This window comes from Onychostoma macrolepis, chromosome 15, assembly GCF_012432095.1.
Source record: "Onychostoma macrolepis isolate SWU-2019 chromosome 15, ASM1243209v1, whole genome shotgun sequence".
NCBI lineage: Eukaryota > Metazoa > Chordata > Actinopteri > Cypriniformes > Cyprinidae > Onychostoma > Onychostoma macrolepis.
In genome coordinates, this window is record NC_081169.1 from 2,208,461 (window position 1) to 2,235,958 (window position 27,498).

Below are 27,498 nucleotides of genomic sequence, written 5' to 3' on the forward strand. Positions count from 1 at the left end.
CCCACTCACAACTGCTGACTCGGTCTCTTTTTTTAGTCGTAGAACATCTTTACGACCACATGAAACGGGAGACGTTTCAGACGCGCTCTCGCTTCACCCCAGCGCCAAGCGCGAGTTAAATGAGTGTGGAAACGGTACTGTACTCGGAGCACGTGCTCTTCAACTACACGCACAAAGGCGCTGGCGCACGCTGTAGCCTATATCATTTCATATCAAAGCGGGAAATATGTGCATGCAATGTCGTGGTCAGTTAAGTCATGAAGTTACCAAAAAGGTGTTTAAAGCTGCCTTAAAACTTAAAACTACTCTCCGTGAAAGATGTTTTTAAAGGTTCTTCACACATACTAGTGACAGTTCTATTTAGAACCGTTTGATGCTAAAATGATTCTTTATTCTAGAGTTTAGTGTTCTTTATTCTCACCTTTTGGTTATAAACTCTGTAACTGTCAAAAAAATAATTTTAAAGAACCATAATCTGGTGCTGTTTAGACACTACAGGTGAATACGGTGAAAATTGATTCTAATATATATCACCACATATTCCCCATCTGATTAATAACAGTATATTAAAACAACTGCTTTGCATTGTTTTGTATTTGTTTTCTGTTATGCACCGTCTAACTAAATTTCCAGAACAGAAATCTGAACATTGGATAACAGGTTCAAAATTCTTGTTTCATTTTGTTGACATATTAAAGTATAAAGTATAATATATCTCTTTTTTATCACTTCTTAAATCAGAAAAGGAATAAAATGTTGTATAAAATCAATATGTTATGCCTTCTTTCTTTGCGTAAAAATTTGGGAGGTGCAAATCTTCCCACACAGTGATGTAGATATGTAGAGGTGTGTTTGAATGAGGCATTTTAGGAAAGCGTGGACGAGTCTAAACTTTTCTAAAGAATATCTCTTTGTGTTTGTGACTTTACGCCTGTTTCACACCGCAAGCGTGAGCTTCGCAGCAGCTTCACTTCAGTGTAAACTACAGCGTCACTGCAGCGGCTCCAAAGCTGCATATTTCTTTACAAAGACTACAAATTTGTTTTTAGAAGTTGGTCAGTTATAAACTTTGAAGTCTTGAAAGTTTGTTAACATGGGGATTTGCATGTTAACGTGGGTATTTGCATATAAAATGTAATCAACAAAAACAGCTAAGATCATGTCGTTTCAGTCATACTTTGATATAGAACGTGCCTGTTTTCTAAAAAAAATTTTAGTTTTCTAAAATAAAACTTTAACCCAAACTGAATAATTAAGAACAAGTTTAAATGGGTAAATCTTGTTTTATCTTTTTTTAGTGCTGTCAAACGATTAATCGCGATTAATCGCATCCAAAATAAACGTTTTTGTTAACATAATATACGTGTACTGTGTTTATTTATTATGCATATACACACACATACAGTATATATTTTGAAAATATTTACATGCACATATTAATATTCATATAATTTATATTATATATAAATATATTTAATATATAAACATAGCATATTTTTCTGAAATATATATATACATAATAAATATACACAGTACACACACATATATTATGTAAACAAAACTTTATTTTTGGATGCGATTAATCGCGATTAATCGTTTGACAGCACTACTTTTTTTTTTTTTTTTTTTACATATTTTTGATTCTTAATTTTCTTTTCTGACATACTCTAATTCTTGCTAAAACAACCTAATGTGTATTCTGTGCATTTTAGCACTTTTTGTGTGAAATCAAAATGATTTTGTCCATCAAAAGCATGCTGTCACTTTTATCCGTATAAATTGAAGCATCTAGTTTTTTCGGGGGTTCCGCTTAGGCAGTGTAAATCTCGGTTTGGTCCCATTGTAACCCACCTCCTCTCCACATGGAGCTATGTTGAAAGACATTCACAACTAGATACAATATGGCATATGCATTCGCCTATTTTCCACAATAATAACCTTTTGTCAGGCAGTACTCCATTTCATTGCCCGCAATGGACTCATAATAACGTAAACACTCTTGGAGATATCTATGATGATAGTGGTTTAAAATCGTTCCAGAATCTCAAAACTCAATATAATCTTCCAGGCACCTCCTTCTTTATGTATGTGCGCATTAGATCGGCCCTACGGGCGTATGGGGTGCCTGGAACTCTCAACTGTTCACCCAAACTAATCCTTCTTTCTGAGGAATCTCCCTCCTCTGCTTCAGTCATCTGTCTCTTTCTTCTTGAGCATTCATACAAACCTTTATCTATTACAACTGTTTGGCTAAGGATCTTAATGAGGATGTTTTATTTTCATGCTTGTGGTGTGAAACCGGCCTTAGTAACTTTACGAATCTTATATATGCACAAACAGCTTGTAACACTCCAAAGACATCATATGACCCCTTTAATTTTAATAGTGCATTAAGTCAACAAGTGTAAAGAAATACCAGACCTGCCATGTATTCTATTACATGTACGTTTCTTTGTTCTTCATTTTATTACTAATATTTTTAACCTGACCATTTTATATCAGTGCTTACTTGAAACATATTTAAAGGCTATATGCTGTTTTAATGTATTATTTACTTTTAATTATTATTAGCATTAATATTAAATTGAATTTGTGTTGTTTTGTTTTTAGATTTCAATTTATAATTCAAATAGTTCCAATAGTTTTTGCTATAGTACTAAACTCAGTAGAGAGAACTGTAAAAACATTGTACTGGTAATTGGTACCAACTACTGAAATTTTGGTATTGTGACAACACCACTGCTAACGGCAAAAGCAGGAAGCAAAATGGGTAGTTTATCTTACAGTAACTACCTAATCTTTAGGAAAAACAGCGAGGTTGGTGCTATGGTTGAGTGGTTAGTACATGAGCTCTGCCACATTCCTCTCATTAAGCCATTCACTAAGGCATTCAGATGCCATTAAGACAGGAAGATGCCCTATTACTCAATTATCTCTGCTCTATTGCTATGACTATACGAATGTAGTGCATGAATACACATCACGCTTTAACCTGGTGATCTGTTTCTTCTCTCTCTCTCTCCATCTGTCTGGAGGTTGACAGCGCTGCTAGCTTCCTATTAGAATAATCAATATGACACCTTTCTTGTTTGGGCCTAAAACAGGATTTGCGCGTAGAGATTTGTATGTGTAAGGCCAGCTCTCAGTCATGGCCCTCTTTTAACCTTAACTAGATTAGAGCGATTATCCGTATGAGCTCCCGCCACTGTACAGACAGGATAAGTGCTCACAAAGCCGTCTTTGTCAGGACGCGAGCGCTGGGCAGAGGGGTACTGGCCACCCGCGGGTTATCAGAGCTGGACTCGCCATTCTTATTCATGTCTGAGCCCACCTTTATGAATATCTCTCGCTGTCCGCTGCTCGAAGGGACAGTAAGACCCCATTCTCTCTTTCTCAGGACAGAAAACAGTCCAATCTGGCCTGAGCGCTGTGCTGCCATGTGGCGCCTGCTCGGGTTTGCTCTGTCACCACACGTGGAAGACGAGAGGTGCTTCTATGGAGATGCAATAAGAGCTAGAAAAACACATGGGCTACTGATTCTATAAGTGCTTCAGTTACAAAGGAAATAGCCTGCATAAATAAAATGACATGTTTATACCTAAAATGTTTAACAGATAGCCTCAGTTTGGGTCATGTCACATAAAATATGCTGTCTACTCTGACAAAGATCTATGTTCAGACAAGCGGTGTTAAGTGAAATGGCCAAAGATTAACACACATGTACACGGGTCAAAGACTTTTCAAGCATCAAAACAGTAAGTTTACTGCAGCTTTAAACTTGTTTTTAAATGTCATACATTAGAATGTGTCCTGTTTGTTTGCTTGCTTGTTAATTTATTTATATTTTTCTGAGAAAAAAAAACATTGTAAAACATTGTACTGGTAATTGGTACCAACTACTGAAATTTTGGTATTGTGACAACACCACTGCTAACGGCAAAAGCAGGAAGCAAAATGGGTAGTTTATCTTACAGTAACTACCTAATCTTTAGGAAAAACAGCGAGGTTGGTGCTATGGTTGAGTGGTTAGTACATGAGCTCTGCCACATTCCTCTCATTAAGCCATTCACTAAGGCATTCAGATGCCATTAAGACAGGAAGATGCCCTATTACTCAATTATCTCTGCTCTATTGCTATGACTATACGAATGTAGTGCATGAATACACATCACGCTTTAACCTGGTGATCTGTTTCTTCTCTCTCTCTCCATCTGTCTGAGGTTGACAGCTGCTAGCTTCCTATTAGAATAATCAATATGACACCTTTCTTGTTTGGGCCTAAAACAGGATTTGCGCGTAGAGATTTGTATGTGTAAGGCCAGCTCTCAGTCATGGCCCTCTTTTAACCTTAACTAGATTAGAGCGATTATCCGTATGAGCTCCCGCCACTGTACAGACAGGATAAGTGCTCACAAAGCCGTCTTTGTCAGGACGCGAGCGCTGGGCAGAGGGGTACTGGCCACCCGCGGGTTATCAGAGCTGGACTCGCCATTCTTATTCATGTCTGAGCCCACCTTTATGAATATCTCTCGCTGTCCGCTGCTCGAAGGGACAGTAAGACCCCCATTCTCTCTTTTCTCAGGACAGAAAACAGTCCAATCTGGCCTGGAGCGCTGTGCTGCCATGTGGCGTCTGCTCTCGGGTTTGCTCTGTCACCACACGTGGAAGACGAGAGGTGCTTCTATGGAGATGCAATAAGAGCTAGAAAAACACATGGGCTACTGATTCTATAAGTGCTTCAGTTACAAAGGAAATAGCCTGCATAAATAAAATGACATGTTTATACCTAAAATGTTTAACAGATAGCCTCAGTTTGGGTCATGTCACATAAAATATGCTGTCTACTCTGACAAAGATCTATGTTCAGACAAGCGGTGTTAAGTGAAATGGCCAAAGATTAACACACATGTACACGGGTCAAAGACTTTTCAAGCATCAAAACAGTAAGTTTACTGCAGCTTTAAACTTGTTTTTAAATGTCATACATTAGAATGTGTCCTGTTTGTTTGCTTGCTTGTTAATTTATTTATATTTTTTCTGAGAAAAAAAAAAAACATTTTCATACATTTTTACCATGATTTACCAACAAAAAAAGTTATTCAGTGTAACAATAGTTCATATAGCAAAAAGTCTTGTCATGCATACAGTATTTAGAATCAGAATCATTAGATGACATTAAAAGACTAATTAGTGATCACAGTGCAGTTTCCCACAAAATGTTCATTTAATGTTAACGGGTTTTACCCGTTTGTCAGCAAAAAGTTTTTAATCATTTTTCTTTCATATATTTTCTTAAGTACAGGTCATTTTTCCCCCCCATTTTTACTAAAATATATGGAATATTATTTCACCCATATTTTGACATCTTATTTTAACAAAAGCTATTTTAAACATTAAAGTAGACTTACTTGCATTTATTATGCTTTCTGTGTATATAAAATCACTTTTGTAAGTTTAATTCAATGTGGACACCAAAATAGGACGTCCCGTCTTTGACCGACAAAAATGGACCACCACAGTTTCATTTTCTTTCTCATCTATTTTATTTATTTTTTTCATCTATTTCAAGTATTTTAAATCTCTAATGTTTATTTGGCAATGCTTCTGTCAAAACAAAACAAATAAAATTGAAATTATAATATGGCTTAGTGTAATTATCAAATCACAAACGGCTGTGACTTAATTAAATAAGTATATAGTCTGTTACGCTGTGTTTTAGAGAGAAGCTCTATTGTGCTCATTTACACACATGCAGCTTGTGATCCGTTGTTTTCAAGCGTCTCAGAGCGGCACGGTTCACACTCATTTTTTTCAGGCAAACCCAATAATGTGTTTTTTTTGTTTTTAACTGAAAAGTTAATATTATCCATATAATTATTAAATATTTATTTTTATTTTACAGTGCAGTTGCATTACTATAGTAATGTTTCTGTCTTATTATTATGCAAATTGTTTGGCTTCCTAAAAACAACAGTGTGAGTGTAATGTGAGACACTATAACAACTAAAAATCCAAGTCAATACATTGACAAAAGTCAATGCAAAGACTTGATTTATTTAGTTTTTACTCTGTTCAGTTCAGTTTGGTCTCTGATAGAGATCTGAACTCTTAGGTTTGCTCTCAAAGTGCACCAGATTGCTTCATTTAACTTTAAAAATGTACAACATTTTCTTATGAGGGACCATGAGGAGTCCTCCTTAAACAGTAGTTCTCAACCAGGGGGTCACAAGACAGATTCAAATGAATTCAAATAAGACTAAACAGTTTAAAATAAGCAAAATCAGCTGAAAATTAAGAAGTAAGATGAAATCAAATGTTTTAATGAAATTTGTTCCCTTTCACAATTATTTATTTATTTACTTTTAAGAACCATGGCTTTCATGATCTTGGACAACCAATATATTAAAAAAAAAAAAATAATAATAATAATTATTATTATTAAATGACTTTATTTTTAATTAAAAAATTCATTTAAAATAATTACTTTTAATTTCTTCTTATTTATTTTATCTATTTTTTATTTACAAATGAATACACATTTTGTGAAGCTCTAAAATATTTTATTATGCAGAAATTGCTATTTGTGAATAAAAGATCATTTAAAAACCATGTAATCACAAACTAGGAAAGTCATGTAAATTTACTGGTAATAAAAACCATGAAGAACATTCACTTAATTTAATCATATTGTTATTATTATTCAGTTATTTTCTGTATGTTGCCAAAAGTTTGAAAATGAGCCGCTTTGTTACTAAAGCAGGAGTATCATAAATATAATCAACTATTGTTTTTGACAACGGGGGGGCCTTGGAGTCAAAAAGGTCGCGAGGCAGTCTCACAGAATCCTGCGGGAAACACTGTAATCACACTGAATGAAAACATGAAAACACACCCCAAACACACAATCACGTTAAAAGTGCTTTTTGACTTCACCTCTAATAAGCCTTTCAAAGGTCTACACTGGGCAGTTTGGTGAAAATAGCAAACGGACTGATGTGGAAGTCATAACAATCTCTTGTCCATAATTTATCAGCGTGATTCATTTGGGTCTGAATGGTAAACATGGCACCCACACACTTCCCTGCCCGTGTGTACGGCTGCAAATTAACCAGCTTTCAAACACTCGTACGCTTTCAAAGCTCTTACACAGTGAGTGATGTCAACAATCTGTCTATCTGTACAGAAACGGCACAGGGAAAGTACAAGAGAACCAGCCAGCTTCCACAGAGCGCATGATTAAACAGCACAAGGGAAATAAAAACTATAACATAAAAGATAGATCTCGACATCTCAATCAAACGCCACACAATAAGAGCAGAGAGAGTAGGAAAATCTGACAAGATGAGAATGATTGTCACGTTATTGCTAGTTGGCTACCCCTAAATAATACTGTTCAAAGAAAAGAGTTATTTGCCATTTCCCCTTATTTTATCAGCTGAGGATATACATTGATCGTGGACTGATCTGGTTCATGTTTCACACTTCTTCATTAGAGTATGTATTGATGAAGTGCTTGTCATAATACTGGAATACACACGTCCACACACAGCTTCAGTCGAATGAAATCCATTAGACGCATAACGACACATAGTCATCATGGATAATCATCAGCGTTTGTGACACGTGGCTCTGCGATTGCTGAGAAAAAGGTTTGGATCAGATGTGAGCAATGTGATGGTTTGTCAGTTCTTCAGTCATCATCGCTGCCATCAGAGAGCAATGAAGTGCATTTGACAATGTGATTACGAACTGAAGTGCAAGTCAAATTTAGTGGTCGACATTCAATCAATTCGATCAATTTTTTGATGGCCGCTGCCGATATCTTGGAGAAAAGTGTGGCTGATATAAAGCTGATAAATACATCACGATATTTAATTTAAAGATATTAAAACACATGCCTAACACTGCTGAAATAAAATTATTTTTTACACAATATTTACTAAATTAGATATAAATAACTTGAATTATACGAAAAAAAAATAAACTTCATAAAAAATAAATTTGTACTTTAGATGGCAACTTCTTGATTCTATAGAAAAGTATAAACAGTAAGTAATAGAGAGTAAACACTGTAACCAACAGTGCAATCAGTAATCTGGTACATGTAAGTGCACGGGGAATCATATTTTTTTAAATAAATACATATGCATAACATATACCGGGGCGTTTCCTCCGAGGAGGCAAGGGAGGCAGTGCCTCCTCAAAATATTGGAGGAGAAAAAAGTTTGTAGTACAAAAATAAAACAACGCCAGTATTATAAAATATAACAGTAAAAAGTGTATAAATCACTTGTCTTCTAAAGAAACACTGTCCAACAGTGACACCAGCAGGAGTCCGCGTCTCTCTCGCCTCCCCTCAGCCCATTGAGTTTTAACAGACCCCCTAAAGCGTGCTGTGAGTTTGGTGGGGGGTAATTGAGAATGAATGGAGGAAAATCAATTCCTGGTTATATTCGGGTGTGATTGGTTCATTGCGATAAATCTCGCCTCTTGGATTTGTATTCGCAAATCAGTCTGAATTAACAATATAACCACTTTGTTGTGTCAAAATAAAGACTTAAAATGACATGAAAACATGATCTGTGGAAGCATAGGTGTAGAATACATTGGGATGCAGGGGACGTGTCCACCCCACTTTTAATAAAACGTAAATTCATCTCGCACACTTTTTTCATGCGTGTGTGTTCACGTAGAGATTTACTCGAGGGCCAGAGTGAATAAATTTAGATTTAAATTCAAAGAGATAAGATAAGTCTTTGCAGGACCTGATGCTTATTCGCATCCAAAATGAGGAGATGTGAACATTACGGAGCGCTAAACACTCTTATTCAGTGTATGTTTCGTTCATAGCTGAAGCCGGAGGGCGCTCTTGCGCATATAGTTCAAAACGGACTCATAGAAGTAATAACTTGTGACGTGCCAGGGAAAGCCCTAATATGGACAAAGCCACCCAGCTATTGCTATAGCTAAGCTGAATGAAAAGCAGAATGATGAAACATGAAGACAACACACGATCGTGAGAATATATGGTTTTTATGTGTTTTTCTAAATCATCCCCTGGTAATGAATAAAGTACATGAATAATGCAGTGCTAATTGGCATGTCAATAGTAGCTTTTAGAAACTATAAAACATATTTTCTGCTTTATTCTGTGGTAAAAAAAAATGGCAAAAAAAGTGTTTGTAGTATATGAATTAATCATAAAATTGTAATTAGGAAAATATAGGAAAAATATAATAGAATACATAGTATTGGTTATTGTCCAGCAGGAATTAAATGTAGGAGATAAGAAATAATAATTATAGAACATGTCAATTAGCAACAAAATAAATAAATAAATAACCTAACTTCTGAAATCTCCTGTGTGGGAGTTTTTAGTGAGTAATCAGCTTGGTGAAATTTAAAGTAAATCTGTAGTCTGTGACCAATAGTTGCCGAGCTTTAAAGACTCATGATCCGAAAAATTCAAAAATAGTTTAAAGTTAACTATTAAAAAGAATAGCTTAACATAAGTTCACAAATAAAATATAGTGTTTAAATGGTTACTGCCTTGAGTTATTTATTTGGAATAAATGTAAAATGCTTAAAAAATGTGATGGCTTTAATAAATAGAATATTGATTACATTGTTAATGTAAATTTTTTTTTTTTCTTTTTATGAGTGTAAGTAATGTTTATTTAACCAAGGAAATGTGACTAAACCAAGAATTTACATTTGATTAAAAAAAAAAAAAAAAACTGAGGACTGAGAACACCACTGATATATACATAAACATAATATAATATATAAATTACATAAATATAATTCAATGAATAAATAAATATCTGCATCCTATTTGCACATTGCACACAGGTTTTTATGCAATCTACAAAATGCACACTTCAGAAGATCTCACAGCTGGATTTGCCAAAGTGTTCAAGGTTTGTGAAATTAAATGTTTATTAGACGTTCAGAGACTCATATAAAGAATATCTGCTGAATGCTGACAGTAGATGGGAAAGTATTATAAGCGTCTACCTTATTGAAAAGCAAACACTACTATTTATACTATACTACATTTAACTATTTTGGTTAACAGTTCTGTGTAATAATTTATTAAAACAGGAGAGCTGATGCTCAGGAACTGGCAATTCTTAGCACTGTCAAAATAAAAGTCTTTTAATCATTTATAATTCGACTTTGGCAAAATGATTTACTGTGGTAACAGACAGCAAAAAGCTTAACTTGAAACCCTGCGTATTCCTTAAAAATACAGTATTTTAATGTAGGTCTACCTGTAGTTCAAACAGTATTGCGCTCGCAACACCAAGGCCATGGGTTTAATTAATGGGTTTATTAATAATGGTTCTTATTTTTAACAATGTTAAAAAAGTTTGTCATGCAATTTCTTGGACACTTTCAACATTGATAATGATCAGAAATGTTTCTCGAGCAGCAAATCAGCATATCAGAATGATTTCTGAAGATCATGTGACACTGAAGACTGCAGTAATGATGCTGAAAATACAGCTGCGCATCACAGAAATAAATTACAGTTTAACAGATATTCACACAGAAAATTTTAAATAGTAATATTTCACAAAATTTGTGTTTTTACTATCAATCAAACTAATCAAATGATTAATCTCATCCAAAATAATTGTTTTTGTTTAAATATTATATGTGTGTGTACTGTGTATATTTATTATGTATATATAAATACAAACACATGCATGTATATATTTAAGAAAAATGTTATATTTATATATTAAATATATTTTTATATAATATAAATTATATGAATATAAATATTTTCAAAATATATAATGTATGTGTATATACACAGTGTAAACACATATATTGTGTAAACAAAAACTTTTATTTTGGATGCGATTAATCGTTTGACAGCACTAGTTTTTTCTAATGCAGCCTTGGTGAGCAGAAGAGACTTTAAAAATCATAATGTCACCAAACTTAAATATAATAAAATAACTAAAACTAAAATAAAAATTAATAATAAAAAAAAACTATAGACATAATAATAAATAAATAAAAACTAATGAAAATGACAAAAACATCAAAAATTCAAAATGTTAACAAAAACTATAAGTGTGTCGCAACGATACTAAAATAAGACTGATCTGAAGTCTTATTCCGCTGTTTGCTGAAGAGAGCGAGAGATCACGAGAGAGGACAGTGATTAAAAACACCACACGCTGTATCTAAACGGGGAAGTGGATGTGTTGACAAGCACATTTCCATAATGCTGCTAAATCCAGAAAGAGGTCTGTCATGTCAGGATCTCATAAGCAGCTGTTCCGGCTCTAATCAGTCCTCGCTCTGTCTGTCTGGACCATAAAACAGCGCAGCCACGGACGCAAACGCATTACAGGCCCATCAGGAGCGGCCCCGCGAAACGGCCGTAAAAGTGGGCCGGAGCGAGGCTCTACTGATTAGATATGAGTTTGTTGTGGATGGCGACTGCACAGCTCAGCATGAGCAGATCACTTTAATTGGATTGTGGGATTTCATTTGGTTTTGCCGGAGCGCCGTCATCACGCTCCAGGGCTGGATCTCTGTGTGTGCGAGTGACTGTGATTGTGGTTATGATTAAACTAAACTAATAAACCCCCACAAGGCAGTAAAACAAGAATTGTGAACATAATCAGAAAATGCTTAACATGTTAAAAGCTGGGAAAGCTTTGACGAAGTGTGCCCGTCCTCCCAGCGGCTCCAGGCATGTGTGTGCGCTTTAACTGCCTCCTAATGCTTAACCAGATTACAGAGGCCAGTAAGTGGATTGTTCCAGCTTTCCTTCGCTCACATGGGGTGTTTCCATTGTGATTAGCGGTGGCCAGAGCAGTCCTTACACACACACACACACACACACACGCAGAGCTGGGGCAGCTAATGTCCATACCCACATCAAACACACTAAACAGCATTTCAAGATTTTGTAAATGCAACACCCAAAACTCAGATGCAAGGTCTTTTTAAAAAAGTGATCAGCATTATTATTAAAGTCAGCAATCATGTTGCCATCTAAGAGGCATCTTTTTGGAAACATTCAGTATCACGTATATGGAAGTTTTTTTACGACACAAAATGTAAAAAAAAAAAAAAAGGTTATTGTAACTTTTCATCTTACAATTTTGACTTTTTTTTCTTATGTATGTCTATTCAGACTTTTTTTTTTTTCTCAGAAGTGCAAGCTTATATCTCACAATTCTTACTTTTTTCCTCAGAATTCTAATTTTAATTTTCACAAATCTGTTTTTTATACCACAGAAAAAACAAAAAAAATCTTTTTTCTCGCGATTGTGAGTTGATTTCTCACAAATCCTGCTTTTCTTCTCAAAATTGCAAGTTTATTTTTTTGCAAATGCAAGTTAACATCTCACAACACAGAAAATTTAATTTCTTACAATTAGGGCTGAAATGACTAGCCAACATTATCGACAATAAACATTTGTCGACAAATATTTGTGTTGCCAAATAGTGACTTGATCTCATATGATCTAAGAGCCTGCAGTAATGCGGTTTGACCAGTGTGGCGCTGTAGCGCAAGACTAATTCAGCCCACCTGCAATCCAATCCAATAGAGGAAGACATGCAAATGAAGTGAACCAGTAGTGTGTGGGAAAGATTTACAAAACTACAAACAAACAATGCTGTCATGTGTAAAGACCCAAATATACTCGCAGCAAAGTTCTTTTTCATTCTTTGCTTAAAAAGTTCGATATGTTAGTTCTTTACTGTTAGCGAACATCCCAACGCTGCTGAGAATGATGTTTAGATGAATATGTAAATATACGCTGTGTCTTATCCTCTCAATAATGAAATAAACACAACAAACATGACAGTGTGGAAAACAGCAGTTAAGAAAGCATCTGATCACAGTGATGTAGATATGTCTGCTCCAGCTCTGTGATGAGGCACTACAGTGAAGTCACATCGCATTTAAATATATAATTGATTGCTTTAAATCAAGCAGCTTTACAGTATTTAGCATAAAAAAAAAACAGTGTCAGTGTTGTTTTCGGTTAGAATTGCAACTTGATTTTCTGCTATAAAGCAGCTCTATGTGTATATGAATATATAGAATATGTATAATTCAGTACTTTAACTAACTGCAAAAGCTGAATAATCATTCAAACCTTACTGATTAATTTGTGAAATTAATCATTGTTGGATTAATATATTATAAAAGAATAATAATTTGTTGCAGCCCTAAACTTACAACATTCAAGAAATGGCTAAAAAGTCATATTACCAAGAGAACTTGACTGCATCCTGCTGATGTTGAACAAAATGTATTTCTACATTGTAAAAAAAAAAAAAAAAACTGTTAAAAACTGTTAAATTACAGAAAATATATATATTTTTAAAAACATGCTCATACAGTATACACTACTGATACCAAAAATAAAAATAAACAAAACATTTGAAATTTAGATAAAATGTATATGAAAGATAATCATATAATGGGTGTAAAGATAGTTAAATCTTTATAAAAATAGTTATTTTTTTCATTCTGTAGCATTTTTGCAGTCTTTTCCTGTAAATTAATTACAAAAACTTTTTACAGGATTACTTTCTAAAACTTTCTGCATTTTTACAAAAAATAAATGATAAAAAAAATACATATTTACTTTATTTTTACACCATTTTCACAAATGAAGACAACTCCAAAAGAGGTTGTGTCAGATTTAGCTCACATCTGGGTACAAAATATCCTCAAATAAATTAAAATATGATTAAGTAGGTACACACACACACAGAGCACAATAACTGCTTTTGCCTTAATAGGCAACAAGATCGCTTTACAGTGTCTCGTCTTTTTCAATAAATTTTGCATGGAAACACATTGTGCTGGGTGTGGAGAAGCCTGCTGTCATCCTAGAGGTCTGATCAATCTTTCATGAAAACAACACCACACGTGGGTCTGTAAGCGCCCCGCCACGCCGCGCCGCTTCCCCTTTGATCCCCCCACACACACACACACACACACACACGATCTGCAGCGCAGATTCAAATCACTCATGAAGCTCTTCAAATGTGTGTGTGTGTGTCAGAGTGCATACAGCAGGTTAACAAACCACAACAAAACCCAGGAACAAAAAAAAAGAGAAAGCTATTTGAGGAGAAAAGCCAACCGGAAGCAGCAGGGTAGAGCTTCTCATGTGCGTCTGTCCCTAAGCGTCTACACTGTAAGAGTGATTGATGGATGTGTGATTCACATACACACGCGCTGCATTAGCATAATCATATTATCATAATCCTCATTAGTCATGTTGTTTTAAACTACTGTCATTATATTGATTATCGGCTGTTTATGATCATTTGCATCGTTCTGCACACAGCATATGGATTCTTCGCTCACTTACTGCAATTTTTTTATTCACTATTTGAATGAAAGTTGTTTTTCACGTAACTAAGAGAAACAATATCAAATTGAGCAATAATCGTGAAATGGCTCTCTGATTTTGAATGTGTAATGGCATGAAGTTACCACACACACAAAAAGTATTTTTATGTAAATTCTATTCATCAATCATGATTACAATATCAAGGGAAATTATCAACAGTTATGCTTTTTGTCATAATTAAGCTGCATTGACAGAGTTGCACACTATACTGCCAATCCATTGCTGACCAGTAACCAGGCTCATTTTAATCACAATCATCTGCTGTAAGTAAAAGTATGCCAAACATAAACAATATTTAAAAAGGCATCATTTCACAACAGATTTCTGTGCTGAAATCAAGCCCAAAGACAACACGTTGCGTTCGGATTTTAATTTTTCTGAAAATGCTAGTTAATGTTATCATATTGGACTAAAACTTATTGACTTTGCTCATACAGGATATATTGACACCCCCCCTTTTCTCCCACTTTTGTGGTGTCCTCTGTCAAAAATGACCAGCCTACAAAAAACAGCTTATTAATTTTTTGTTATGCTATATTATCACCAAATCTTGGATTGACTATTTTGTCGGTGCCAAACAACAGGCAAACGTTCACAGACAGAAAACCCAACATTTCTTTTGTTTTTGTTCTCTGAATTATTTGAATCCATGTCTAAAATATGTTGTAGGCTGATGCTATAGAAAAAATTATTAATGCGCTTACATGTGTGTGTAGTGAAAACAAACACAACCAGCACCTTGCCTTTAATGGTTTGCTTTATTTAATTGCATAGTATCAAAAACACTAGAACACCTTAGCAACTGCTTAGAAACGCCCTAGCAACCACCCAGAACACAACAGAAACCACCTAGCAACAACAACTTCTCAGAACTCCCTGGCAACCTTGCAACTATCCTGATTACCCAGCAACCGCATTGTCAAGCAAACCTACTATTATTTTGTCAATTGCACTGTAACGAAAGTGCTGGAATCCTATTGCATTCATACTGATTTTTATATCTTTGTCAATCTTTGTGTTAAGAAAATAAAAACAAGGTCTCCAAATTCATTTCAGTTCATTTTTTTTCAAAAACATCCAATTAGTTTTTTTGTAACAATGTATAAGTCTTTACGGTCACGGCTACTGCATGCATCAATCATAGACAGAGATTATTTCACAAATTTGAAATGCATAAGAAATGTAAATAAAATAATTGATTATTTTGATTATAGCCTATTATTTCCATTCAACTCTCTATGTCCATATTCAACAGCCAGCACTATGTTATGGACCTTGTCTCTTCATTTCTGGTGTCATTGACCAACGTCCAGTTCAGACACTTGAGAATCAACAGTAGTTGAAGGATTTCCAGGCTGGACGTGTTACTCAGCAGGACATTCACTGGCTTTACTAGCATGTCAACTCACACAGGACTACTGTGACAACTGGGGCTTGTTTTTATAGAAGGTAAAGTACATTGCCATCTTTAAGCTCAGTTCAGAAACAAGTCTGGAACATTTGCTGCGATGGTCGATTAGGACAGGATTAAAATTACGATGGATCTTTGGTAAATACTATAATATCAATAATATTCTATAATACTTACACCATCCAAATATGGCTTTTGCCTGTCTGCCTGACTATGAACCATCTAGAAGACCAAAGCCATGCCTAGTACTTAAAACGTGTGAGTCTTCAAAAGAAAGTGAGATGACACAATGGTCAAAGACGCCTATTTAGCACATTCTCAAATTCTTTATTTAGTGGTGATTTTCTGGAAAGGGCAGTAAATATGAAAGCCCCTATTGCCTAGAAATCAACCACAGCACCCTATCAGTGCCCAGAAACCTGTCAAAATACCCCAACCAGGATACTCAAGACTTCACCATTGCTGTTCCCCAGCTTTATTTTATGCTTAATTCATTGGGGGTTCACTCTCATGTCATACTCCGGGATTCCCTCTCACATATAGGCAAATGCACACTCTTTAAACACAACAAAAACTATATTTTTTGGTCTTCGATGAGCCCAAATGAGAGCATGTTACACCTCTTTAACTTCATTGCTCACTGGTTTCCAGTTATACTTGCATACAGAACACAGACCGCTTCTACACCATCCTATCACCGCTTCAAATATCTGTTTCATAAAAGAAATTACAATAAACCAACTTTGACGAGTCATAAGTAGAGACGGTGGTGAAGGTGTACAGGGCAGTGTGTGAGTGAACAAACACATCAGTGTGAATGGAGCTCCTGGAGATTGAAGCTCAGATTAAGGCTGGGGTCCCAAGGGTCTAAAGTGTTTAAGATAACGGCCCCTGTGTTTGCTCATTTGTGTTTGTCCCTCCATTATGTTAATGTCATGCCAGCCACATCCCCTAATTACAGCCACAATTACATCTATTGACTCCCTCAGGACACATAAGCTGCAGAGAAACTAAATACACACACATACACACATACACACACACACAGAGACTAGAGAATAGCAGCCAGTGTCTGGGGATCAAACTGTGTGTTTACTACTTACACTCATTCATCACTAGTTCTTTGTTAGATTTAGAATCACTTTTATTCAATTCAATTAAATCGTGTCTCGTCCAGTCGTTTCACCAGATCACCTGAGGAATCGACAAGCAAGCAGCTCTGCAACTATATTTAAAAAAACCCTATATCACCTTTGGTGTTCCCAGTCAAACATAACTGGCCTTTAAAAAAAATGCCTGTAAATCTCTCGTTATGCTGTATTATTACCACTCAGCTCGTTTACTTTCAATCAGGACAGGATTTGTAGTTTTTGGAGCTGACTGATCATAGACGTCATTAATCTGATTTTATGCACCTCAGTTTTTGTGTGAAAAAAAGCATTATTTGTGGATAATTTTGTCAATATTCAATAAATATGAAAATAAATTTGCATTGTTTATCACACTAGTGTGCTTTGTTTAGCCAGGAAGTTTGTTTTGAAATGCTTTTATTTTGCACAAAATTGGACGAAGTCACACTTGTAGTGTTTCCAGTAAAAAAATGACCGGCCTGCCAAAAAAATAGCTTATAAATCTCATTATGCTATATTTTGACCAAATATTTGATTCCATATTTTTGTCAACTTGTTTTACTACAGTTAGCACAGGTTTTGAATTTATTTTTGTAACTGAATGATCGTAGGCTTCAGTGATCTGAGCCTCAATCATATGATGATAAAGTTCATCTCTGTGAAAAAGAAAGCCTGCAATACACAATATAGTTTGTTTGTGTACATAAACGTGTGTGTGTGTGTGTGTGTGTGTGTCTGTGTCTGTTTGTGTTTTAGCAAATAACATTAACTTGCATTTTCAAGAAATACAGGTTTGGATATCACGAGAGCGAGTAATTAATGACAGGACTTTAATTGTTGGGAAAGCTGTCCCTATTTCCCAAATACGTTCCAAAGAGTTTTTTTCTTTCCTTCTTAAGCATTAAAATGATATCTGATTGTACAAAACTCATGTGGTTGCCTTATTTAACACTGAATCACTGGTAAATTTAAGGGTGAGCAACATAACCAAATTCTTATAACATGATATGAGTCATCACTGCACAATAACTAACTAACTATTTATTCATTCATACATTCTAACTATTAATAAGCAGCAAACTGGAGTTTACTGATGCAAAAGTAATAGTTAATACTATGTTAACAGTGAGAATCGGTCCCCAAACTAAAGTGTGACCTAAATTATGCACATTTGGAAAAGAAAACATATTTATAGGCACATTTCAGTAGGTTTAATATGATTTATGCTAAAAACAGAGAATGTGATTCACTGTTTTAAACAACTGACAGCCCTAAAATGAAGCAATATTAATAATGCGTTCTCATGTGTAACTGTCTGTGTGTAGATGCAATTAACGCTGTAATTAAGCAGAACACGGGAATAGTTGTGCAAGCAGTCCATTTCTCTCTAGAGGTTGTTTATGGACATGTGACTATGCTCTCATTAGCGGCTTACTTCACAGCCAATCAACGCTCACCGACAGCAGCTTCACAGGCCCCACAAATTATTACACCTAATGATGAATGCTACGTGTAATAATTACTGCCGTCACTTAGTCAGATGTATACCTTTATTTGGAAACATTTCCAGACCCGTCCAAACATCAGAACGTCAGAAATCTGTAAAGATCAACAACATCTTGAACAGATTGTGCATAATTACTGGTGTTTCCGTGTTGTAAGCTAGTTTAGCCAATGAGTTGGGTCCTGCTGACTGCTGTCACTGGAAGTGAAACGGAGAACGCTTTGTCTCTCTGGAGTCGAGGAAGGGTTTGAGAGCGGCGAACAGCAGAGCTGGATGGAAATGCAGTTAGCTCTTGCTCACGCATATTACACTGGGGCATAAATCAAGACGGGGAGAGAGATGCAAACGCATTAGACGCCCAGCGGGACGGTGTATACACTGAGTTTGAAGGGCAGATATCAGGCTGGATGGATGAGGCCTACCACACGATTGAGCTAAACTCTCAGCTGAATCCAAACTATAAGATTTCCTACACAGACATGAGACGGGTGTATTGATGGCTCGGTGCAGTCTGGGAGTGTGTGTGTGTGTGTGTGTGCTAGAGAAAACTAGAAATTGAAATGTCACAAAAAGAAAGTATTACCTTTGTTTTTGTTTTTCTTTGTCTTTGGCTTTGTCCGTGTCTTTGTCTTTAGTTCTGTCCCGTGTCCGGTCTTTGTCTCTGTCTCGGGTTCGGCGCTGGCCACGATCTCGATCTCTGCTGCGACTGCGTTTTCTGCTGGATCGACCGCTGCTGCCACTGCGAGACCTTCGGTGACGGGAGCGAGACCTCCAAGAAACACACAATACACAAACGTTACATTGAAACTGACTAAACATCTAAAGTAACTTGAAAAAGCGAAACCAGTCCAAAGTAAGGGTTGGGTTGAGCATCCAAAAGAAAGATTATTATTAGTGCTGTCAAACGATTAATCAAGATTAATCGCATCCAAAATAAAAGTTTTTGTTTACAAATTATATGTGTGTGTACTGTGTATATTTATGTACATATAAATATAAATGTGACCCTGGACCACAAAACCAGTCTTAAGTGTCAATTTTTCAAAATTGGGTGCAAAAAAAATCAAAATATTGAGAAAATCGCCTTTAAAGTTGTCCAAATGAAGTTCTTAGCAATGCATATTACTAATCAAAAATGAAGTTTTTATATATTTACGGTAAGAAATGTACAAAATATCTTCATGGAACATGATCTTTAATTAATTTCCTAATGATTTTTGGCATAAAGAAAAATTGATAATTTTGACCCATACAGTGTATTTTTGGCTATTGCTACAAATATACCCCAGCGACTCAAGACTGGTTTTGTGCTCCAGGGTCACAAATACATGCATGTACATATTTAAGAAAAATATGTTATTTATAAATTAAATATATTTATAATATAAAATCCCCAGGACAGTAAAACTGAAATTGGCTATATATTATAGGGACCCACATCACACGGACGTCTTTCAGTGTCTTGCACATTCATTATTATAGACCTGTTACAAAAGTAACAAACTACACAAGAAAATCAGTTTAGTTTGGGGACCGACTATGAGTTCTGTCTCAGTAAACTCCTAATGGGTATGGGTTTAAGGATTAAGGGATCTAAAATATGCTCATGCAGAATAAGATGCTTTATAATTACTAATAAACGGCAATATGCTAGTAATATGCATGCTATTAAGAGCAACTATTAATACTGAGAATTGGTCCCTAAACTAAAGTGTTACCAGAAAAACTAGTACATCATGTTGTCATTATATATTAGTATTTGCTGTAAATCTTAAGAAAGCGTGTATTTTTGCCCTTCCTGAAGACTAACATACTATATTAAGCATGAACGACTACTTTTGATCGTGCATTTTCATAAAGCAGCTGGTCATGTTTTGAAGAGCCGTCTCAAGACCTCAGATTCTTGTCCATGTAGTTGCACTCTGTCTGGCTATTTGTAGGAAAGATTGGTCATCGGCAGCTCTCACTGAAAATGAACGACCGCTCTATCGCTGTGAACCTCTGTCCGTGTGAACTCTTCATCTTCTCTAAACCAATCAGCCGACTATAGAAATACCCCTCTTCCGCTTTAATTTTACCCGGATTCATATAGACTTCAAAGCAAAACCTCATTTTTGAGGTAAAAACTAAATTCCATCATTGAGTAGTTTTCCTTCCTTTGGTTCACTATTGAGTCTCAAGTCAGTGATTTATATTTTGAGTGGTTGGGTTAGATTTGGCAGGAAATTTCAGGTTTATGTGTAGTTTGTCCTTATGTGTCTATATCATATCTGTAAGTTCAGAAGGTCTGGTTACGATGACAGGGAAAATATGATGTTTTGAAGAATACTGGTAACCAAACAACAATGGTGCCCACTGACAAAAAATATCTTCTTCAGTCTTTCACACAATAAAGCAAATCATACAGGTCACAAAGGACATGAGGGTAAGCAAATGACAGGATTTAAACTTTTAGGTGAACTAAAAATGTCTTTATAGTGTTGGTGTCACAAACAACTGGACCATTTATTGGATCATGCTGCAAACCATACCAAAAATCACATCATAACTAATAACAAAAGTAATGTGCATGTGTAGAGTTGTTACCGTATTTTTAAAGTCAGATCATGACTAATCACTGTTTTCATGAGCGGTCATTGGTGTCACTTACAAGCACTCATGCCAAAGCCTATTGGCTGTATGAAGTGGCCATTAGGGAGGAGCTCGCTATGACTGGACACATGCTGTATTGATCCTTCAGACAGCCAGAGAATACAGCGAGATTTAAAGGATTTTACTTACCAAAGCAACAGACTCCAGACTCATACATCCACACCGTGACACACACACACTTCTGTACCGATTCTATTTTCAATTAAAAAGAGTTTTTTGTAGGAAATAAACTTGCTTTTCACACTCTTTTCATTTCATTTGTCCATTAAAAGCCAAACAAGACTATGCTTTTACGCAATCCATGCCAAATCAGGAGCCATATCAAAATACACAAGCCATAAGATCAAATAATCACACCAATTTAAAACTAACATGATCATGTGACCCTAAAATCATGTCAACATAGCTTATAGTTTGCAACAATATAAAGCTACACTAACGTACCTTTAACATTCTATAGCATAAAAGCTATGATCTCCAACATTAATGATGACAAATGTCAACAACAGAAATCTATGGAAATAGAAATTGATTTTTTTTTTTTTTTTTTTAAATATTGAAACACATTAAAAAAAAAAAAACACTTTCCCACTATCCGAAATACACAAAATGAAATGCTTTTGCACAATTTAGAAAAGAAAAGAAAAACGCAGCTTGATTTTGAAATATTTGAAATATTTTTTTTTTAATATGTCTTGTTTCTTTTGATAAAACGTTAAGGGCAGAACCATTGTTTAGTGTGGTGAAAATGATGGCACAACAGTCATTTTTAATTCTTTACACAAATTTCTTATTCATTTATGTTAATTTAACTCTTTGTTTAGAATAAAATAGTTTTAAAACGTAATAATTCGTATTTTTAAAGTACAGAATTCTACAAGATGAATCTTCATAGTTTCATTGCACAGACTGAAAGCCTGAGTCTGCATTTGTTTATTCCAGTACAATATATCGGTCCATGCGTTGTAAAGTCAATTCAGGGAAGATTCGTAACTGTTGTGCTGAAATGTCATCATAATGCAGCACTAATGTGCATTGCTTAGGGATAGTGAAAGTGAAAACCGGCATCTCTCTCACCCTCGCGTTCTTCCAAACCTGTACGACTTTCTGTCTTTTGTGGAAAACAAGATATTTTGAACAACGCCAAAAGCATTTTGGTGATCACTTTTTTTTTTTATTTATCCAAGTCATACAGGTTTGTGACGACATGAGTAAATGATTTTCATTTTTGGGTGAACTACTGCTTTAACAATTCTCAGCATTGGAAAAGCTGCCAAAAACCTTCTTATGAAGGATGTAGGTAACCTTGTTTCAGCTTTAACAATATTCCTGACATTACAGACGGGGTCTAGAAGCAGATCACTATTTGCAAAACCCGAGTCTGGAAAAGCACTAAATCTGCTGCACTTCTATTTTTTTACGCTGTTTTATCTGATCGTTTAGCAGGCAGAGCAAAAGCAGTTATAGTTACACGAGAGAACACAAGAGCGGTCTTATTTTAGCAAATGTACTTGTGGCCAGGCGCATGTAATAAACACCAGCACCGCCGGTCCGCCGTTTATTCATCTCTTTCTCTCTTTCCGCAGCCCAGCTCACTTCTGGGCCTGTTGCAAATTAAATTTATTGTAGTTAATAGACTGTGGTGCGGCTGCTAAATGTCAATTTCATTACCAAGGCCTTACCCTTAGAGAATTATGACCTCATTTAAGGCGAGGGGGTAAATGTGTTAATGCGGGATGGCCAGATAAACATCCCCTGCCACAAGCGCACACGCGTCCTGCAGCATCATGCCAAGAGTGGGCTATTTTACATGACTTTCAGCTATTATCGCCGGAGGAAAAGCCTTCCCCTATGGCCTAAAAATATTTAAAATCCTTTTGAAAGGTGTTTTTTTTTTTTTAGTTTTTTCTCCAATCCATTAAATCTAGCAGCAACGATTGGCTCAGGCAATTTTCCCTGCAAATTATCAATAAAGTAATTACCAGTGTGTGGGAGCGCGCTGGGCGCTTATCGCCGATGCCCCCTGCCCAGCCGCGGATCTGATCCCTCCCCGCGCTGCGTTTGGGTAATTATGTGAGCAGGATGGTGTCCTGCTGTTATCTGACCATATTTTATTCCTGCTAAACAAGGTTTCTTGCTTCATATGAAATTGGATATTAATGGTGGCGAATGATAGCACTAGTGCAACTAACAGACGTAAGATACACCGCTGGAATCCTAACCTGGACAAATGATTATTTATTCCTGCTGTGGCCCTTCTTCTCTTCTTCTGCTCTCTCCTCGTTTCATTCCCACACACACACACACACACACACATAAACACACACTCAGTCCACGCTGTAATGCAGTCAGACAGTAAACACTAATTTATTATACAGACGTTTGACAAAAACTTCAGTTCTCACTTCCAAATCACTGCCCTTGTTTTTGCACTCTGTGATGTGAGATAAAATATTTCTGAATTCAAAATTAAAACATGGCAGTGAAAGACACTGGGCATGAGGCTTAAAACACAACAAGCTTTAATGCAATGCATAGCACTACCCCTTTATACACAACTGATACTTTTAAGTAAATATTAAAACAAAACAATCCTAAATAAAACTTTAAAAATGAATGAAAATTGAATAATTAAATTAACGCTAGGTGTTTAGGGTGTAAATGTCTGAAAGAGATGTAATAATGGGCTCCAGACAGAAAGAAACTCTGCAACCTCCTGACCGACATCAGATGCGTGACTTTTTCAGACACACGTTTCTATTAGAAGCTCACTGTAAAAAAAAACATTGTTGGTTTAACTTAAAGTAACTAACCTGGTTCCCTTAAAAAATTTGAATTCACTGAAATAAAATTTTTTAGTTAATACAAAAAAAGCGACTGAAAATTATAAGTAGTATGTTATCTGAACAACACTAATTTCAGTTGATTTCACAAGAAAAAAAAAGTTGTGATAAACATTATATATCCTTTTAAACAACAGCACTGTTTTATGTACATCATTTCCTTTCTACCAAACAAATTAAGTTGTCAAATTCGATTGGGGAAAATACAGTTTAAGATATTGTGTCATCCTTATGTCCTTCCAGTTATTTATTTTATTATTTTTGACACTTTATTTTAAGGCCCAATTCTCACTATTAACTAGTTGCTTATTAGCATGCATATTACTAGCACACTGGTCATTTATTAGCACTTATAAAAGCACATATTAATGTCTGCATGATCATATTTCAGATCCCTTAATCTACCCCATACTTAAACTTAACAACTGCCTTAACTAGCTGTTTATTGAGGGAAAACTCTTAATTAACAGTGAATATGTGTTCAGTTCTAATAAATGGGACGAAGAATGGCGTTTGAGAACTATAGAAGAGGGACAGATTTACAGCAAGTAGCTCAAATTTCATTATAATGGTTTGAATATGAAGGTAAGTAAATAATGGCAAAATTAGCTTTTCTGGGTGAAATATTCAGCCCTAAACGCAAAACAATAACTACAATTATTGAATGTCCTAAGCTAACAGTATCATCAGGTATCTGACTGCCGCTGCATTACTGTGCACCGTGACATAAATCTCATCTACAGCAAGCTGGCAACGCTCACAGCTGGGCCGCTGCTTTTAAGAATTAGAAACCAAAAAATAGACACGCGAGGAGGTCAGAAGGTGTTTGTACACCTGGAGTTCGAAAAAGTATAACGATGAAACTCTGTACTCTGCAGGTGAAGCGGAGAACCACTAACTACAGTCGTAGCGTGAGTGATAATATTCAATCCAAAAACTATGCCAACCTTTTGTCATTGAATAATAATTTATAAACAAGCAAATGTTGCCACTTCCGAATGCAACGCTACTTCAAGTCCCAATTCTGATTCGTAGTCTTGACCCGGTCTACACTGAGCAGTGAGCCATCTTTAGTTAAATGCACTGATTATAATGTAAAAGTGGAGTTACAGTTGAGAAGGAATCACACTGCAACAAGCGACAGAAAAAAAACATATTAGCAACATCTAGTCAACTCATGAAGACAAACTCTGACGGAAAGAAGCAACAAACAGCTTCTGCTTAATTAGCGTGACACAAGTTCTCACTGTTTTTATTCCAGAGCACTGAAGTTCACCCTGAATGAGCGATGTGGGCTTCCTACAGGCGCTGGCGCTCCAAACAGCTGTTCCTTCTTGTTCCCAGGCGTTTCCACGTAATGAAAAATGTTAACAATTCAGGATGTTCTGAGTGCTCTTTAAATGCAGTGCCACACAAGTGTAATTTATGAGATTCCTCTAATTACCAGAGCTGATGAGAACATTACCCAAGCTGTTTCTTTCTGCGCATGTTCACTGCTCCTTTTACACACACCACAATTTATCACACAAAGTTAAAGGGGGCTACAAATGAATAGCACTGTAATTAAATGTTTAAATACAATAGCAACCCCACAGATTCTGGTCATTTGTATTTTGTTGAAGAAGGCATGGTTCAAAAATAAATAAATCTTGGATTAGTCCAGATGAGTGCTGGTGTAGTTACTGTGCTTTGCCTTCGTAGACTAGTGTTTCTTTAAATGGGCGTCTGTTTTAAACTAGATAGCACCAATATATAACAGATCTGTAATTTACAATTCATAAACATAAGGAGTGCATGAAAAAGGAAGCCATATGCCAGTCTGAGGCTAAGTCTAAACTAATCAGGACACTTTTAAAATACATCTTCTCCAAGTTCTAGCCTTTCATCCACACAGAGACGGTGTTTCTGTCCTGAGAAAACTAGACTATATTTGCAAAAATGGCCACACTTTATTTTAAGGTTCAGTTCTCACTATTAATTACTACCTTTGTCTCAATAAATTCCTAATTTACTGCTTAGTTTGATATGATCATGCAGAATATGTGCTTTATGAGTACTAATAAACAGCCAATATTCTAGTAATATACATGCTAGCCAATAGTGAGAAATGGTCCTTAAAATAAAGTGTTACCAAATCTGTTTTCCCAGTCCAAACTACAAAGCAAAATGGTATTTGCAAATTCATCCTTTTGAGAGAGCATCTTGTGTGAAAACAGATTTGGTAACACTTTATTTTTAGGAACAATTCTCGCTATTAACAAGCATGCATATTACTCACATACTGGTTGTTTTAACAACTAACGTTACTACCTATTAATCCAGACATTTTTTTTTTTTAAATGACGATGCATGGTTAGCTGCGATGCACATTGCACCAATACATATCTATGTTTATATCAGTATGTGCCTGCTATGTGCTATTCTCTTTCACAGTGTTGCTGGTTAGTTTGTGCAATTTTCAGATTATTACATACCTGCAAAGAAATCCTAAAAAATGTGCTTGCATTTGTTGTTCTGCGGCAAAACATGAGGGCAAATGCATTTTAGACCAAACACAGAATGGCGAATGAGTGCAACCTGGATACACCAGGGATATTTTGATAATAAAATGATCACAGAACTTTTTTTTTTTTGTTTGTTTTTTTGCAATTGCGAGTTTATATCTTACAATTCTGACTTCTTTTCAGAATTGAGAGTTTATATCTTGCAATTCTGACTTTTTGGTTTTTTGCAATTGTGAGTTTATATCGCAATGCAGACGTAGCCTGAGACGAGAGGACATCAGCTCACACTTGGGCCACCCACACTTACAAGGCTGTGTCATTTAGTCGAATTCAAAGGTCTCGCAGAAAGCTCTGATCTACGCTCAGTCATTCGTTTCAGAAGTTCAGGGATAGAAATAAATGTGTAAAAAGAAGTGTGGCAGCATATGTGACCGCCATCACTCGACGAGAACAGTGACACCCTAAACGCTCCTATCTAACTAGAACTGAGACTGTATTACGTCTCTATTAGTGGCACAGAGGGCACCGCAAGCAGAGGTCAAAGAGAGGTAAAAGGTCAGAAAGTCAATAGGTGCTAACTCACCACTGTCAACACACACAATCATATGAGCGACTGCTCCTGTCCAAGACCCGCTTCTGAAAGATGTAGTACATTACAGATTTGTACTAAAATAATCTAATTTTTCTCCCCATTTTGATAAATATTCAGAAAAGTCAAATATAAATCTTTAGCAATGACTCTTTTCTTTTTTCTTCATATAAAGGTTCTTTCAAACAGAGGTTGGGGGCAAAAGAAGAGTGAATTTTTAAATAATGTTGCAGGCATGTGTTTTTAATTAGTAGGTGTTCTCATGATGGTTTTTCTGTTCTTTTTATGATAAGGTATTTATGAAGTGACGGTAGATCTGAAGGTCGGCCCTTGAAGACTTTTATTGTTTAAATGTGGAGGGTTACGTTTCAATTTAAGCACTCACACTAGAAAAAGCATAAATATTGAGACTAAGTGGGCCAGCCGTAAAACTACAGCACAGAGACAGCGCTGTGAC

The 27,498-nt window shown here is 35.7% G+C and overlaps 1 protein-coding gene across 1 annotated transcript in view; it reads right to left on the reverse strand.

Annotated features, from left to right (window-relative positions):
* rsrc1 (arginine/serine-rich coiled-coil 1) overlaps positions 1-27,498 on the reverse strand; it is a 144,472-nt gene that overhangs the window by 87,436 nt on the left and 29,538 nt on the right. Inside the window, exon 4 of the mRNA XM_058799579.1 lies at positions 19,037-19,222. Coding sequence (XP_058655562.1) covers positions 19,037-19,222 — 186 coding nt within the window. The remainder of the gene's footprint in view (positions 1-19,036; positions 19,223-27,498) is intronic.